The sequence below is a fragment of the Schistocerca serialis genome, chromosome 1, assembly GCF_023864345.2.
Source record: "Schistocerca serialis cubense isolate TAMUIC-IGC-003099 chromosome 1, iqSchSeri2.2, whole genome shotgun sequence".
Lineage (NCBI taxonomy): Eukaryota > Metazoa > Arthropoda > Insecta > Orthoptera > Acrididae > Schistocerca > Schistocerca serialis.
The window spans coordinates 577,111,942-577,129,426 of record NC_064638.1 but is presented as its reverse complement, the minus strand read 5'-3'; the positions used below and the strand labels follow the sequence as shown (position 1 = coordinate 577,129,426).

At 41.5% G+C, this 17,485-nt stretch overlaps 1 protein-coding gene across 2 annotated transcripts in view; it reads right to left on the bottom strand.

The window, feature by feature from the left end:
• Positions 1–2,915: 2,915 nt before the first annotated feature.
• The window catches only part of LOC126476614 (uncharacterized), a 177,684-nt gene continuing 163,114 nt past the window's right edge, over positions 2,916–17,485 (bottom strand). For both annotated transcript variants that reach the window (XM_050103557.1, XM_050103556.1), the window contains one exon: positions 2,916–3,120. In XM_050103557.1, coding sequence (XP_049959514.1) covers positions 3,021–3,120 — 100 coding nt within the window. In that variant the 3' untranslated portion in view covers positions 2,916–3,020. The remainder of the gene's footprint in view (positions 3,121–17,485) is intronic.

Sequence of the window (17,485 nt, the reverse complement as noted above, 5' to 3'; positions counted from 1 at the left end):
AATGGATGATGAGTCTGCAATTAGACAATTACATTACACATTATATGGTATTAATTTATTATTTAATGAATGCAAATTTGCCATCGTGGGTGGAACTTATGAACGTCGTTGTTCTGTACATTATATGTTGTGTGGTTTCACTTAGGTCGAAGCATAATGGTCCGATATTGATTCCAGAAGCAAGCTGCGACTGTTTTCGTATACGGCCAAGCATGTGGAAACGTTGGAGACGCTACACAGTTTGATGTAACCACTTATCCTGCTAGACAGCACCAGCCAACTCTCACAACCATTTACATCAATTTTTCGATGTTTGTGGGTTGTTCTCAGCAGACGACAGTCATTATAGGTTTCCTGTGGTCAGTACACCTTGAAAGAAGTCTACTGCGACACACTTATATACGGCGCCCAAATGTTGTAATGATACTAATGTATACTAAAATGAAACTATTATATTTCAAACGATGTACGTCTCTGATGGGCTCTGTAACGCGGTTCGCTTACTGTGCACTAACCCCCCAAACTTGCTGCTTCTGGTCTAAGATTGTAGTGTTGGAGTAATAGAGCCCTTGACGCATGCAGTCTGTGAGCGAAAAATGATGGAGTAGTCGATTTTGTTGTGTGCTCTGTGAAGCCACCAAGTGTTAAATTACAATGCAGGAATTACGATTAGATGTGTTATAGCAAATACCAACATGGAAGCAAGAAGTCTTCTCTCAAGCAAGGTAAAGATGCTAAATATTTATGACTCGTTTTGCCAGCACGTTAGTGTAGAAGAGTTGGCTGATAATTGGCAATTGTTGAGTAACCCCACAACGTACGTCAACAAATTTGATGTAAAGGCCAGTTAGATATTTCCCTTTTGTAAAATTTCTAAGATTTGTTAACATAGGTATATGTAATTTGATGATTTGTCTTTAGGCTTTTTTTTTAGTGAGGGTGCTGTATAAATCACATTGTGACTCAATTAGTAAAAAGGATGTCTTTTTTTTTTGAGTAATGTAATTTCAACTGTCAGTTGTTTCGGAAACCCAAGCTTAACTTCGAATACAATTTCACTATGTATAAAGGTCAGTGTTAGTAACTCGCCGAATTCACCCTGCCCAGGTCATATGATTACAAAGACACTGAATATTTCTTAAATGTTTTCATTTATCAACCAAAATAATTTCATGTACATTTCAAATTACTGCCAGCATTGCACACCGCTGAGCCTATAGCTAGTATATTTTAGTCTTCTTCATGAGTGACCAGAATATATCGCGATCCACCATCGCTGCTTTAGAGGTAAGACAATTTTGTTTATTTGTTATGTGCACAGGGACCAAAGTTACCAGCTCCGAACAGGGCCAGAGGATTCAGTGTCTAAGGGGCTGAATGTATTTTGTAGTGACTGTATTTCCTTATTGGTATTGGGAGTTGCATTGCCTAGTCAGTTCGTATAAAGTTTTGGCTAGCAATAACACAGGTAAGTGCGCCACTTGTAGTTACAACACGCCACACGATAACTCCAGTTTCGTATGCATTCCCAATTCAGGCTTTCACACAATGTAATACCACGCAGATTTTTAAAGATAGTTACAACTTCAATGAAGAAACTTTTGGCAGAGATGACATCGTAAGTCTGCCATCTGTGGGCTACAGAAAATCCTCGTTGAATCGTTTATCATCGCATCAGTAACGGTTCAGGGTTTATTGGCGACCCCCTACTTGCCTACTTAATGGACTCACGGACATTGAATCCCTATGGGACACTGGGCCTCTTTTGCTGGAGACTGTGCCTTTAGCAACACAACAGTTAATGTGATTGGCACATGATGGAGCACCAGACCACTTCCGTACCATTGCGTCTCACCTCGCCAGCAGCATTATCCACGTATGGATAGCAAGACGAGGCCATTGTAGCTAGCCACAGCGATCGTCGGACTTAAACCGCCTTTATTTTGACCTGTGGGGGTATCTTAAAACTCCTGCGTATGCTGAGCCAGTTCGTGATGTGCAGACCCTTGAATAGCATGACCGTCCAGCCTGTGGCAATATTCCGCTACAGCCTGAGGCACATTGACAAGAGTGATGCAGTCCATGATGCGACATTTGAAGCTTGCATTACATCCTATGGAGGACACTTTGAACATAGTTTGTAAGATGGAAGAGATTAATACCATGTAATGGCATAACATAATCCATCCAGTTCCAGTTTCGCATCCTGCATTGGAGATCGTAACTCATGGACAGATGTTGAGGGAGCCTTTATCAGGCACTATCAAATGGCTGATGATAAGTGGCCATAACATTTTTTATTTCTCCTGAGTGTCGTGCTACGTCCGTCCACGAATATGGCAAATGTCTCCAGAGTCACTGACCAACGTCTGATGGAGGTGCAAGTAGGAATCGTCCACTTTTATTCGGGACTCGGGTGTTCATGTGCGTAGGTTCAGGTCAACTGTCGTTTCTGAGTACAGAGTTCCACACATTATTCGGTTTAAAAGTTTTAATAATGTATCTTGAATCACTCATTGCTACGACACGTTTTCTAATGCGTGTAGCATATTTTATCGAGATATTGCCGATGAATCCAATGGGCTTGAGTCCTGAATTGTGGGTCACTATAAGATACCATCTGAGATAGCATCAACAGTTTTGCAGAATGGTACAGAGTAGGAAGTCTTTAATGTTTTCTAGACCCTAAGTTTGAAATTAATTTCACAGAAGAGAAAATGCCAACAACATTAGTTCTTTTTTCCAGAATTACGTAAAACATTATACCAAATCTGAATGTGCTTCCATCTGTAATATCTGGTTTCTTCTCCTTGTTTGGGGATGAGGAACAAAATAATTTACTTCTGATCATTCTTCTGCCTGGCATTCACACCAGAAAAGGAAATCCTAGTTCGACATCAGAAAAGCTCAACACATTTGATAAGAAAATACTTTTATTTACACTTGTCCGTAAATCAAATTATTTTTAAAAATAAATAACCAGTGACTGTATAAATAAATAAATAGATTAGGCGTTCCTTTCATCTGAGCTTTTTATGTCGGTTGGCAGCCTGCTGATCTCTGTAGATAGACGTAGTGTTGCTGTCGGGCATCAGTGGCGGCAGATATTCAACCAGCAACCTGAAAACACACACACAAACAAACGTAAGCCAGCTGTCACGCCAGTCTCAAACAATAGTAGCATTTTTCAGTTTACCATTACACAACTTGATATTTGTATATAACGTACAACTGTCAAGTTACGGCTACTATTTATGCATTCAGCATGACATTCGGCGCGGTGGCTGATGGTAGCGATCTCAAGGGCGTTACGCATTTGGAGTCTCTCTAATCAGGCGTCGTGCCGAGCGTCAGCTTGGGCTGCGTGAAATGTGCATGAAACTAGACGTTGTCTAACAAGCAAACAATCTAATATTCAAAAATGTTGTACTCAAATTTTGTTCGCTGCAAAAATTTATAACAACGTTCACTGGTTTCAAATGCTAATCAGACATCAGAACTAAAAAGAACCGGAACAATACATAAATACTTAGTGAGAAATATGAGGTAAAAAAGAGCGCACATGTTGGACGAAACATACGCCCTTCAGGTAGTTTACAGGGCCACGTGTGATCTCATATTTTACAGTAATTATCCGCATTGTGTCTTTTCTGCGCTTTTTTTTATTTCTGACGATGGTTTGTTACCAGCAGAAACTGGGCAACTCTGTGACTAATTTTTTTGTGAATAAAACCACTGCAAATTTCAGCTATTAGGGAAACCGGAAAGCAATGTCATTTTTTAAATTAAATTCAAACAGATGAATAGTTAACAAGTTTTTATTTTTAATCAGTGATGCAGTCGCCCTTGTGCAAACTTATAGTGCCGGATCGACAAAAATCAGTTGGTTTGGACAGAAATACCTGGAGGTGCCATTTTCACATTTTTTCCACTCAGAAAATGTTACAGCGATCGGGCTCAATATCGATACTAATTTTTTCCAAGGTTGCAGGTGGTCATGCTCTGTCGTGTTGCAGTCGCTGGGCACTTTCCAATTAAAGACGTGATTTACACGATCCGTCTGTTCACACTAAGAGTCTGCATATTGTCCAGGTTTCAGCATTTCAAAATGAACGACTCCGCGAATATTCCACCGAACAAGCAAAAGCGCGTCTTTTCGGTGTAATCCTGGCTTAGTTGTACTTCGTGGCGGTTCTTTCGGAGAGAGCCATTGCCCTTTGAGTTTTGGACCACCACTGAGGATTCATTTTTCATCTCCAATGTTCAAGCGATCAAAAAACGCTTCTGTATCGCTGAAGCACTAAGTTGCGTGTGGTGGATCGGTTAGCTTCGTTTGTCGCCAACCTGCTGAAATGTTCTAGGTGGCCGACCAAGGTTGGTTAGTAGTGTTTTGACAATTTCACGATTGGCTGATCCGGATTTGCTTCCACTTCGGCCCTTAGCATGCCACTGCTCTTGGTCTTGCTGAACGACACGAATCGGAAAGATCAAAATTACCGGATTTGAACTTAGAAAACCGCCTTTGGTACTTAGGAACGTCTTATGCACTTCGATAAACATTGTAAATATTTTTGGTAGCAACTGCTGTGATACTGCCCTTACGAAAAGCTGTGGCAAACAAGTTACTCTAACCTTAAAATGTCCTTGGCGAGACATTGTAGTACAAGATGAGCTACTAATGACAAACAAATGTCGACACGCGCAGGATCGACGTTACTTTCCGGTCCCGCTAATACTTCACTACGCTTCTGAAAAAAAAGGTGTACTGTATCTACTGGGGTGTCACGAATCTGAAATTTGTAAATGCCATATAGTGATAATTATTGTATGAGTAGCTGACGATCTATGCCAAAGAATAAACAAATGCATTGTGTTGCAATATATTCCATAAACCTTCAAGATTCTGAGAGTGTATTTTTTTTTTCCAGCTCTTGGTCTCGTAGAGGAAAGAACGATTGCCTGAGGTTCATCTTGCTGTAACAGTCTATGTAAGTTGTAAACGAAACTAAAATATAGTTGTTGCTGATTTCGAACCTGTGTACGGTACATAATTATTTGTAAACCTAAACCTTGCTTGTCCTGAGCAGACGTGGCCTTAACGGAACATTGACCATTGTTAGGCACCATACTAGAAAATAATTAGTAATTTTCTTTCATCTCATCTTCGAGACGTGCCGCCGGTTAGGACACTAAACTTTCTTTCAGATTCCACGAGCTATGCGGCCGCTACAAATAATTTAATATATTTCACTTTCAGTTTTTCTCAAGGTTTCGAGATAACACCGCAGGCAGAAAGGCCTGGTCACAAGATTCTAGTTCTAGTACAAGATTTCATATGCAAAAGATTACGCTTGTTATCTTATATTGGCATTCGAGAACCACGAAACCACGATCTGGAGTTATGGATTTTATTACTTCACATTGAACTGACATACGAAATACAGTATTATCTGGTGCTATAAGCACGTGAGTTTTAACTATACTTTTGATATATATATATATATATATATATATATATATATATATATATATATATATATATTGAGGAATATCTGTGATGATTCAAGAGAGAGACAATAATTATTTATAAGCCCGTAACCACCCTGAGTACTGAGCTAGTTTGCTGATTGCTGATCCGCGTCGGGCTAAATAAAATTAGATTACATTAAAAGGGTAAAAAATGTGATTAAGGAACTTTATTCAAAGCAAAACAGAATAAAAATAGTGTTGAAATGTTTACATTACGCATGGGAAAGTTTTTCCTGTGTTCCATTACGAAATTCCTCTCATTTAAAATACCTAGCCATATTACGTATCATAGCTTTTATACATATTAAGTTATGAGCGGACGTTTTCATTTAATTTCAGTCCAGAAAAAGCACAAGGAGCAAAATTGGATTTCGCCGCATCGTTTCATGACATCTTGATGACAAGAACTGTTATATATTGGATTACATCATCAGCATAAATTAGCAAATAATACATAATGTTGCAACAGTCACTGAACCTAAGTTACTCCGTCGATTCTGGTGTCAACACCATGATGTGGGAAACAGAGATAAATATTTTTCATGCATTGTAACCTTTGAAAGTAAGGTAAAATGCGTTTTCTCGTCCATGCTTTTCTGCTGTCGTGAATAAGGAAATACACTATTACTGACTATGATTCCAGAACAAACTACAGTTTTCATTGAGTGAGAAAAATATGCATATGTTCGAGTTCGTCTGTTTTTTATTCATGCGGCATGTATGATACATTATGAACGTGGCAATATTGACGCTTAGTCTTTCCCACGAATTCTAAACAAAATAAATCATGAGAAAGGTTAGAGTTTACTGACTTTTCATCCAGGTCCTTACACAACAACTGTAAGAGAATTGGTGGCGGGCAAGTTGCATAAACAATCCTGGCATTCATCACAACATATTTTATGCAAATCGTCGAATATTTCAAACAGAATACAAGACACAAATTTGAACGGCACTCTTATTGTTAGTTTCTGAACTACTGCTCCAAGTTGGAGGAATAACATTGTGAGGAAGGAAACAGAATATTACCTTTGTCTCCATAAAAACAGACGAGCTATTACGTATGGATAAAAATTATTGACGTCGGTACCAAATCTGTACCAAGCTTTTATGCAAGGCCGGAACACCGAAAGGAGTTTAAAGTCGACCTTCATTCCTCGGGAAGGCAGATGGAAGCGCTACAGTCGCAGTAGATACTCCTTTCGCTCACAGATGGCGCAAAAAGCTTCACACAAGCAAACGCGGTCTCTCTCTCTCTCTCTCTCTCTCTCTCTCTCTCTCTTCATTAAACATTGTTTACGTTAGAATGACGTGATGTGTACAACTGTGAACACCCAGAAAGCAATGAAACGACATGTTTGACATACTAAACTGAAATTGCCGGTAGTTTATTACGCGCACATGGAATAAGGAAGTAGAGGGCGGTAAAACTATTGAAAACAAGCATATTTTACGTGATCAATTTGAACATTTTTCATTCAATTGTTGGAAAATAAAATGAGACACTTTATCTTTCTAGAGAATAGTAAGAATTTCTAGAAGATTACAAACTGTGTCTTATGCGGGATACTTTCCAGTTTTTCATTTACGTCAACCTTTTAGCTGCTTGCGTCTGCAGTTTAAAGGCGACAGTTTGCTGAAAATAAGCGAGATACTACATAAAATTTCACTGTGACACGATAGTAGGCTACACATCGTCTGACACCTAGTGTCTACAATAGTCTGTATACAGCCCTGAATTCATAATCTCTTCTAACTGTTTGGTGCTGTATTAGATAAATTGTAAAATATGTTAGGCTTTTCATCTTGCTTTTCCTTACCTATCATAGCACTAATTTGTTACTTTCTTTCATTTTTTTCTCATGTTTCCTGTTACCTTTTGGGGTCAACGAGCCCATGACCTCTTCGCTACTATAACAAATGTGCCAATGACAAAACTTTTTTTGTAACAAATCGTTACCAAATTATGACTCCCCAACCCACGTAAACTGAACTTGGAACCGCAGCTGTAGTCCATGCAACAGTTGAATTGTTCGTTACGCAGGGTGGGCCAAAAGTTACGAAGGGGTTGTCACTGTGAATAACCTTTTTACTTATCATCGGTTTCTACTGATATTTGACAGCCTTAAAGACCAAGAATGGGAGTTCTGCACATCTTTCATCCATTGTCGGAAAATAAAATAACGTTAACGTTACACTTATTGTTCCCAAAAATGGTAAGAATTTCTAGAACATTACAAACTATGTCTTATGTAGGATAATTTGCAGTTCTTCATTTACGTCAATCTTTTCAGTTGATTTCCTCTTACATAATTTGAGGTAGGTATAGGAGAAAAGAACAAATGAAAAAGTTGTTCACACTTGTAGCCCCTTCGTGACTTCGGCCCCCTCCATGGATTACAGAGCGCCGAACATCAGATTGGATGTTACTGTTAGTGCTGAAAGCCCACCACTGTTAGTATGGGGGCGAGAAGCACCAAATAAAAGACAATAGGAAACGTGGGTAAATTGCTCCTGCCTCCATATCCAAACATTTAACACCCTTTTCCAGGGCTATTATAAACGTCTTCCTCATCGAGGCTGGGAGACCTTCCCAGAAACCTACCGATCGTAGCGACCTTACACTGTATTTCAGATCCATTCCAAAAAAATTCCATGTGCAATCGCTCCGAGTTTCTGATACCTTCATCGCATCTACTATGTCCTTCCCCTATACAGACGCCACTCTTTTTGCACATAATATCCCCTTCAGTCATCCAGAACCCTAGTACGCTTACCAGGCACCTGCACCACTATCGTCCTTATAGGCCATAAACCTAAGTACGTCTTCACCGTCACGCCAGTCGTCTCGTCTTCATCGTTTTCTTCTACAAATGCTAGTTTGACGTCTTGATTAATATTTTATTATGATTACCTGAACAGAAGGATCCGGGCTGCTGGCAACACATCCCAATGGAATGTGAATAAATAATAAGAAACAAAATAAAAAGAACAAGAAAAATGGATTCTTTGTACTTTTATTTTCCCACAAATTAATATTTTGGGCTTAAGCCTGATTACGGGTGTTTACATAAGGAGCAGTTTGATTTCAACAAAATTCAGAGAAGACTAGGAATTGTCTTTTGATGTAAAGCTGTGCCTTTCCCTGCGCTATTAATTACGCTCAATTAGAGTCATCTGCTAAAAATATCTGGTGGTAATACTGTCTAGAGACATGAAGAGGAAGGATCGCATGAGCTCAGTTGTCATTAAAGCAAAGGGCAGGCTTAGATCTATTGCCAAGATACTGGACATCAGCTACTTTTCTACAAAAGATGTAGCTCACAAAAAAATTGTACATCCTATAGTGGAATACTGCTTAATTGTAGGACTTTGTCATGTCAAGCAAGAAGTAGACATCAAGGGTATAGAAGGAAGGTCCGCGCGGGGTGGCCGCATGCTTAGGGGCGTCATGTCACGAATTACGCGGCTCCTCCCGCCGGAGGTTCGAGTTCTCCCTCGGGCATTGGTATGTGTGTGTTGTCCTTAACGTAAGTTAAAATTAGTTTGACTAGTGTGTAAGTCTAGGAACCGCTGACGTCAGCAGTTTGGACCCTTAGCAATTCACACACATCTGATCATTTTTAGAAGGAAGGGAGGGTAAACAGCCACAGGACTACGAGATTACGGCAGAGAGTAACGAACTCTGAAACATTTCAAATGCCAGGAAGTCGAAGAAGTACAAAAGCAACTTTTAAGTAAAAAATTAGGGTTATTCTTCAGCGCCATAATTACTCATCTCACAGAGACCGTGAATATGCGTATAAAAAGCAGTAATTATTCCGACACAATTCATAAACGACACGAGGAGAAACCTTAATATATGGTATTATAAGAACCACACTCTGCCACGAACCTTACAGTAACTCGCAGGGTATCGATGAGGATGTGAACGTACAGCAGATGCATATCTTCCGGTGGTCTCAAATGGATAAGTTCCATTTGGTTCGCCACAAGTCCACACCCACTACAACCTACTTAAAACTGAGCGTTGAACCGGAATTCAAGTGTTAGTCTCACATGCAAGTCTGGGTTGGTCTTTTGCTCCTGCAGACGGTTTTAAAGTGTTAAGACGTTCCATAACAACTTACACGCTGGTGCCGGGTGAAATCTCATAATTCTTCATTCTAGAAATAACACTTAGGCGTTGGTTCAGCTTTTCTCCACAAAGCCTTGCTTCCTGGGATGCCACTGTAGCAAGGGAACATAACTTCGCTAAAAAATATGAAGAGCCAAAGTAAGTGATACACCTGCCTAATATAGTGTAGGGGCCCCGTGAGCACGCAGAAGTGCCGCAGCACGACCTGGCATGGACTCGAATGTCTGAAGTACTGCTGGAGGTAAATGACACCGTGAATTCTGTAGGACGGTCCACAAATCTGTAAGAGTACGAAGGATGGAGATCTCTTCTGAACAGAACGTTGCAAGGCATCCCTGATAGGCTCAATAATGTTCATGTCTGGGGAGTTTGGTGTCCATCGGAAGTATGTAAACTCAGAAGAGTTTCCCTGGACCCATTCTGTAGCAATTCTGGACGTGTGGGGTGTCGCATTGTCCTGCTGGAATTGTCCAAGTCCGTCGGAAAGCACAATGAATATGAATGGATATAGGTGATCAGACAGGACGCTTACGTACGTGTCACCTACCAGAGTCGGATCTAGACGTATCAGTGGCCCCACTCGCTTCAACAGCACACACCCCACACCATTACAGAGCCTCCACCAGCTTGAACAATCTCCTGCTGACATGCAGGGTGCATGGATTCATGAGGTTGTCCCCATACCCGTACATGTCCATCCGCTCGATACAATTTGAAACGAGACTCTTCCGACCAGGCAACATGTTTCCTGTCGTCAACAGTCATATGTCGGTGTTGACAGGCTCAGGCGATGCGTAATGCTTTGTGTCGTTCAGTCATCAAGTGGTCAAGTGTACACGAGTGGGCCTTCGGCTCCGAAAGCCCATATCGATGAAGTTTCGTTGAATGGTTCGCACACTGACACTTGTTGATGGCCCAGCATTGAAAGCTGCAGCAATTTGAGGAAAGATTGCACTTCTGTCACGTAGAACGATTATCTTCAGTCATTGTTCGTCCCGTTCTTGCAGGATTTTTCTGCGGCTGCAGCGATGTTGGAGATTTGATGTTTTACCGGACTCCTGATATTCACGGTACATTCGTGAAATGGTCGCACGGGAAAATCTCAATTTCATCGCTACCTCGAAGATGCCGTGCCCCACCGCTAACACCACGTTCAAACCCACTTAAATCTTGATAACGTGCCATTGTAGCAGAAATTCGTCGGAAATTAAGAAATGTTGCAACAGTGCGCTAGTTCCTCACAGAGCCAACGTCGTTTTGTCTTTGAGCAACGCGAGGCCTTACTGAAGTGGGACTGGAAATAGGAAAACACGATGGAAGAACAACGGCAATGGCGTAATGTGAACGGAACTTATCCACCAAAACGTACAACAACTTTTCGTATTTGGGATGAATCTGAAACCGAAGGCACTGTTCAGGATGTGCATAAGGAAAGATCTGGCCGACCGAAGACGTCAGCAAGTCCAGGTTCCAGAGCTGCTGCGTTGCAACATTTCACTAAGTCACCTCGAAAATCTGTGAGCCAGGGTGCACGTGAAAGCGGGGGAAGCCGATCGAGCGTACGACGAATTCTGAAGGCAGCAAAGCGGAAAGTGTACATTCCAAGATAGCTACACGTTATGAGCGAGGACGACTCTAGCAGAAGGATGGAGTACTGCGGGTGGCATGCTTCGCGAGGACGAACGGTTCGCCGAGATGGTTATCTGGTCTGACGAGGAGCAGTTACAACTGAACGGTAATGTAAACCGCCATAACTGCGTGTACTGCGCTCCTGAAAAACCTCACGTCTACGTGGACAAACATGTTAATCTACCCGACGTTAATGCGCGTTGTGGTCTGTAATCGTGCGGTTTGATTGGCCCATTCATCTTTGAAGATACCGTAACTGGTGAGGTATATCTTCATATACTGCAACCATCGACTTTACCTGCCATTCGAGAAGTGTTTGGAAATGAAAGACTTTACCTGCAGCAAGCTGACGCTGCGCCTCACTACCACAGATCTGTCAGAGCCTGCTTGGGTGAAAGTCTACCAGGACGATGTATGGGTCGAAGAGGGGCTGTCGAGTATCCACCAGTCTTCAGACCTTACACCTCTTGACTTCTAGCTACGGGGAACCATGAAAAATGAAGTTTATCAACAGAAGGCAGCAGCACTGAAAGAGCTTCGAGAAACCATCGAGGCGTCCTCTGCGGCTTATCACACCAGCAACACTGACGGCCATAGTTCGATCAACAGTTCAACGGCATCGACGTTGATTGGCTGGTAGTGGGCGTCACTTTGGACACACAAAATAATCTTCTCCCAGTGCAAGAATTGTAAAGGAACGGCATTTTCTTCCACTAATACTCATTATCAAAGAGTGCTTTATTGTTCTGGATCCCTCTGTATGTGCCTCAAAATCAAAATTAATAGACCTAAGCAACTGAGGAATTATTATAAGTTAATGACTTTCGATTTACGATTTAATCACGCCAAACGCTTTGAAGAACAGTGCATCTCCTGCAAATGCATTTCACTTTAACGGTACCAGCAGAAAAATAAAAAAAATAAAAACGCAAAACAGCGATGTTGATACTTGGTACTTGGATAGCGCTACGATACAGCTTTAACGGCACACTCAAACGTTCCAGTCACTTATACGATATTTGTGAAACGCAGTATAAAAATGTTTAAAGCAAAGAAATACAGCTACAGCTTAGAAACCGTTGACTTTGAACAATGGACAGAGCATGTTGCCGGTATGTCAAAAAGGTGTGTCAGAAACCTCCCACTCACTCCACTGCATAGCACTTCTCGTTCGGGCGTTAGGCGGCTGCAGTGGGGCAGAGCGAATGACAACTGGTGAGCGCGAAAGTTTGAAAACTGTACTTTCAGAATATCATAACTGCGTGCTGTCAGAATATTGGAGCAAATTTTCGCGCGGGGTCGATTGCTGGAACTGATATCTTCCTAGTGTGCTTTTTTCTCCTTAGAACGTGGGGTCATGTTAGTGACGTTTCCTTGTAAGCATGTTACGATGCAACAGGTGTAGCATCAGATTATTACATGTTTTCTATCAAAAAACCTTTTTTCCACAGGTATGTACGTATATTAGGTTTCGAACAGACTCTATTTCGGTTATTGTTTCGTTTCTATTCCGTATTTAAGTACTTTTTTTTAGTTTCATAATGCTTATTCTTTAATTCCCTGGATTTCTAAGCCCAACGCAACACACCTCGATAATAGTCGCGCGCGTTAACACGCCCCTTTCGGCATTCGGGGAGACGCGCCAGCCTATTAACTATGAATGCCGGCATGAAGAAAGGGCGATTACGTCCCGTCATCATGCACATCATTAGAGACAGAACATAAGCTAGGAATGTTTCAAGAATAGGTAACGAAGTGGGCCGTGCCGTGTCAAAGAAACGATCCTAGCATGACTTAGGGAAATCACGGAAAACCTAAATCCTAAAGCGCGGATTACAACCGTCGTCCTTCCGAAACCGTGTCCTGTGTACTAATCACTACCCCACTTCACTCGGTGATGGGATGTGGTTTTTAAGCAATTTCTCACATACGAGTAGGTGAATGCCTGGCTGGTCCTCACGTCTCGCCTCAGTTGTACGTTTCACAAACATTTACAAACAAGTATGCTCGCTTGTATGTAGGATAAAACTAATCGCAGACAAATTCCGTCAGTGGGGAAAAAAGGGGTGGCGACAGGAAAGGCATCCGGCCACCCTCTACCACGAAGTCCGAGAAACATGCCGACCCAGTGAAGACACGTGATACTGGCCAGGAAAAAGAAGGAGACGCCCGCCATGTTCACAGAGATGCAGGTGCTGATTAACTTTTTCTGAGATACGTACAGATTTATTTTCATCTTTTCGGTTTTGTTTAGCTTTAATACCAATTCTCGCTAAGCAGGATTTCCATCGATTCAACAATGCCTCCAATTTAAAAAACCGTTTCATCTTTGCTCTTTTATTCTTCTTAGCTTTATTTTTAATTCGATTGCTTCTCATCTTCGTTGGTACGCAAGTCAAACAGGGGTCGCGAGGATACATTCCTGCCATGCATTCTTCTTAAGAAGAACTTCAATTTCTTGAATTTCAGCGATTTATGATTGTACGTGCTTTTTTTCGATTTTATACGCTATCAGGAAATCTGCTGCAACGCCGCAGTAGACATGGTATCGCGTGCTCGCTGGAGATTTCTCATTTGTGCTTTACTTACCCCTACGTTGTGACGGAAAACACCGTCGGAAAGAAGGAACAGGATGATAGAACATGCGTAAGCACATGTATTAGGACATAGTACTAGAATGAATTCCATAGGACAAAACAGTAGGGGAAAAGAGGGATCGGAATGTATTCAACAAATTATTGAGTACCTTGCTTATGTGCTACTCACAACCAGATGAAGAGTTGAAATCACAACAGGAAGTTGTGGTGGATCGCGTCATATCAACTAGTAAACTGATGGGGGAAAAAAGGTTATGTGTAGCTTTTTCCCGAAACAGTTAACAGGATGGCAACTGGAGGGTGACGTGGTTTAGCTACGAGACAATTGTATGCCTCCGCAAGTGCGAGACGGCCGAGAAGCGTGATTCTACAGAGGCCGTCTGATTTCCGCTCCAAGGAGTTCACACACCTTAAAAAAAGAAATGGCTCTGAGCACTATGCGACTTAACTTCTGAGGTCATCAGTCGCCTAGAACTTAGAACTAATTAAATCTAACTAACCTAAGGACATCACACACATCCATGCCCGAGGCAGGATTCGATCCTGCGACCGTAGCGGTCACGCGGTTCCAGACTGAAGCGCCTTTAACCGCACGGCCACACCGGCCGGCTCACACACCTTCAGTGGGGAAGTTCTCCGGCGTATTGTGTCCCTGACATCTGACCTGCGTACAGCAGTTGGATGCACTACAATAGCCCAGGTAGACTGTACTTCTTTTTTACCATACTTTTCTCCACCCATTGTTCAGCTCTCCTTTACTTTGCATGCTCACAGTTACAACCGACTCGATGAGCTTCAGCTAAGGCCGCTCCAGCACTTCCCTCTATCTCATTGATAAACCGCACGTATCTTTTCTGTTCTTTAAACCATTGGTCAGAATTCGTAATACCAACATTAACAGCATTCAGGTTTCACAAATATTTATTTATTCATTTTCACTCAGTTTGTCAATCCGTTTCAGTGACTTACATGAAATACGTCAGCAGGTTCACAGTTATTAGTGTGACGAAAAAAAAAAGAAACAGAATAACAAATCATGGAACTATGTAACGTCAGAATCGAAATATCACTCAAGTTAATAATAACAACAATAAAGAACAAATCGTATAAGAATTTAATGCATTTGATAAATTTTAATACAGAATTTTCATTCATTACAACATTCTCATACACTTATAGAGATGAATTCCTGTTACTCCAGTAAATTTTTTATTTAACCAATTGTACTATTATGTAAATGGTGGTAACGGGAAAATACTATTGATCCTCTAAATTGACCAAGTCATTTATACCAAAAATGATAATTTTAGAGTTCTGCTCCTCTGTCCTGGATAAAAATCTGTGGATACCAATGTAAGTATATGCATTATTCATACATAACATTATGAATGCGGCAATACTTCACAACTGCTAAATGTGTACTGGAACTGTATATACTTCCTAATCTCCTCCTCCCCCCATCCCTCTGTCCATCTTTCCTCCTCCATCCTCTCTCTGTCCATATTCTTCTCCTTCTCCCCCACCTTTTCCATCTCCTACTTCCCCTCTTTCTGTCCATCTCTTCCTTCCCCTCTCTATGCCCATTTCTTCCTCTCCCCACCTCTGTCCATCTCCTATCCCCACCCCCTCTCTCTCTCTCTGACATTTTTGTTATCATTGTAAACAAAACACTGATGGGAAACTGGAGTCGCTTAAAATGAGTGGGTAAATTGGTGTATAGGGTATGAGAGACATCTCTCTAGCTGCAGTATTTCGTGTAGTTTAACCTGCGAACAGTAGGATTGCAAAGTTTCGGACGATTCAGATGCTGCAGTTGTATTATAATCATTAGCCCATAAACCATAAATAGCACTTCCCTGTTTTCCGTTAAAACCGACTGCAAAGAAGATAAAACAGCACATTGCTGTATGTACAATTTTTGTTTAATATTATATGTGAGGAGAAAGAATACAGGGTGTACATAAAGTCTGGAAGCACTTCAAATTATTTATTGCACAAGAACTAAACATGACACAGATGTCATACATATTGCATTTTGAAGAGAAACTCTGAAAGCCTTTTTTTACAAACATTAGATATGCGAACCATGAGTGACCCGGGAGACATCAATATGGTTATCGAATTCTTGCCGTACCCATCCCAGCATGGCATCATCGACTGTGGCAGTCGCTTCCTCTATTCTGTCCCAGAGCTCTGCTGCATCACGTGGTAGAGGCGGTACATACATCAGATCTTTAATGTGTCCCCACAGAAAAAAGTCACGCAGAGTGAGATCTGGTGATCAAGAAGGCCATTTCATGAAACAACTGTCCCCTTCTGTAGCAAGGCCGTTCCATCGATGTGGCAGCTACGTGTTCACGCACCCACGAACTTCACGATGAAAATGGGGTAGAGCCCCATCCTGCTGAAAGATGAATGGAGAGTCCAATTGCATTTGAGGCATCAGCCATTGCTGCAACATATCCAAGTAGGAATATCCAGTGACACTGCGCTCGGCAAAGAAGAATGGCTCATACGGTTTTCGACGTGACAGGGCACAAAAAACATTTTCCTTTGTGGAACCACGCTCAAATCCAATGCATTCGTGTGGATGTTTCGTACCCCAGATTCCACACTTATGCCTGTTAACTTTCCCATTATTGTGAAAAGTGGCTTCGCCGCTAAAAATTAAGCGATCAACAATGCCTTCCCCATCCTCATTCAATTATTGCAACTCCAGCAAAACTCAAAACGCTTGTCTTTGTCGTCGCCATTGAAGTTCTGCACAAGCTCCAATTTTAATGGTTTTATAGACAGCTTCTGTCGCAGGACTTTCCACACTGTCATTGGAGCTATTTCGAGTTCACAGAATGCACGATACACCAATTTCTTTGGACTCCTTATGAATGTCTCTCGTACACGCTCTACATCACTTCGCTCACACTGGGATGTCCGCTTCTCTTTGCCGGGCACAAGCTTTGCCGGGCACAAGCAACCCGTCGTACCGAATTTGTTGTGCCAGTGGTAAATGGCCTTCCTTGTTGGTGGCTTCTTAGTGTAATTGGTTCTAAACATACGTTGAACAGCTGTAGCACACTTGTTTTTGTCGAACTCCAACACACAGAAAGCTCACTCTGCACCTGCACTCGCCATGTTTGCGACTAGCACTGACTATTGGCAAATTACCAAACTATGCTGTGGCGGTACACATAAAAAAAAAACCTTCAGGGTTTCTCTTCAAAATGACATATGCATGATATCTGCACAATGTTTGGTTCTTGTGCAATAAATAATTGAAAGTGTTCCCGGACTTTATGTACACGTTGTATATATGCCAGACAAAATTTGTCTAATGGTTTAAATGCCTTGCTATTGTAGTTAAAAAAGGCTGTGAGAAAGAAAACTAACTCCACAAATTCACAGCACAGCATTTGAAGGGATCGACGGATGAAAGTACTGACACACACGAGCGACTTTCTAGATACAGGGTGTTATAATTTTGGTTACATGCGAAGACAAGAACGTTAATGAAATAATTGAAGCAGTTTATGTAATAGACAGTTCTTCCTAGCGGTACATATGGAGCTGCTTGTTCCAAGCAAGTAGTGCAGTC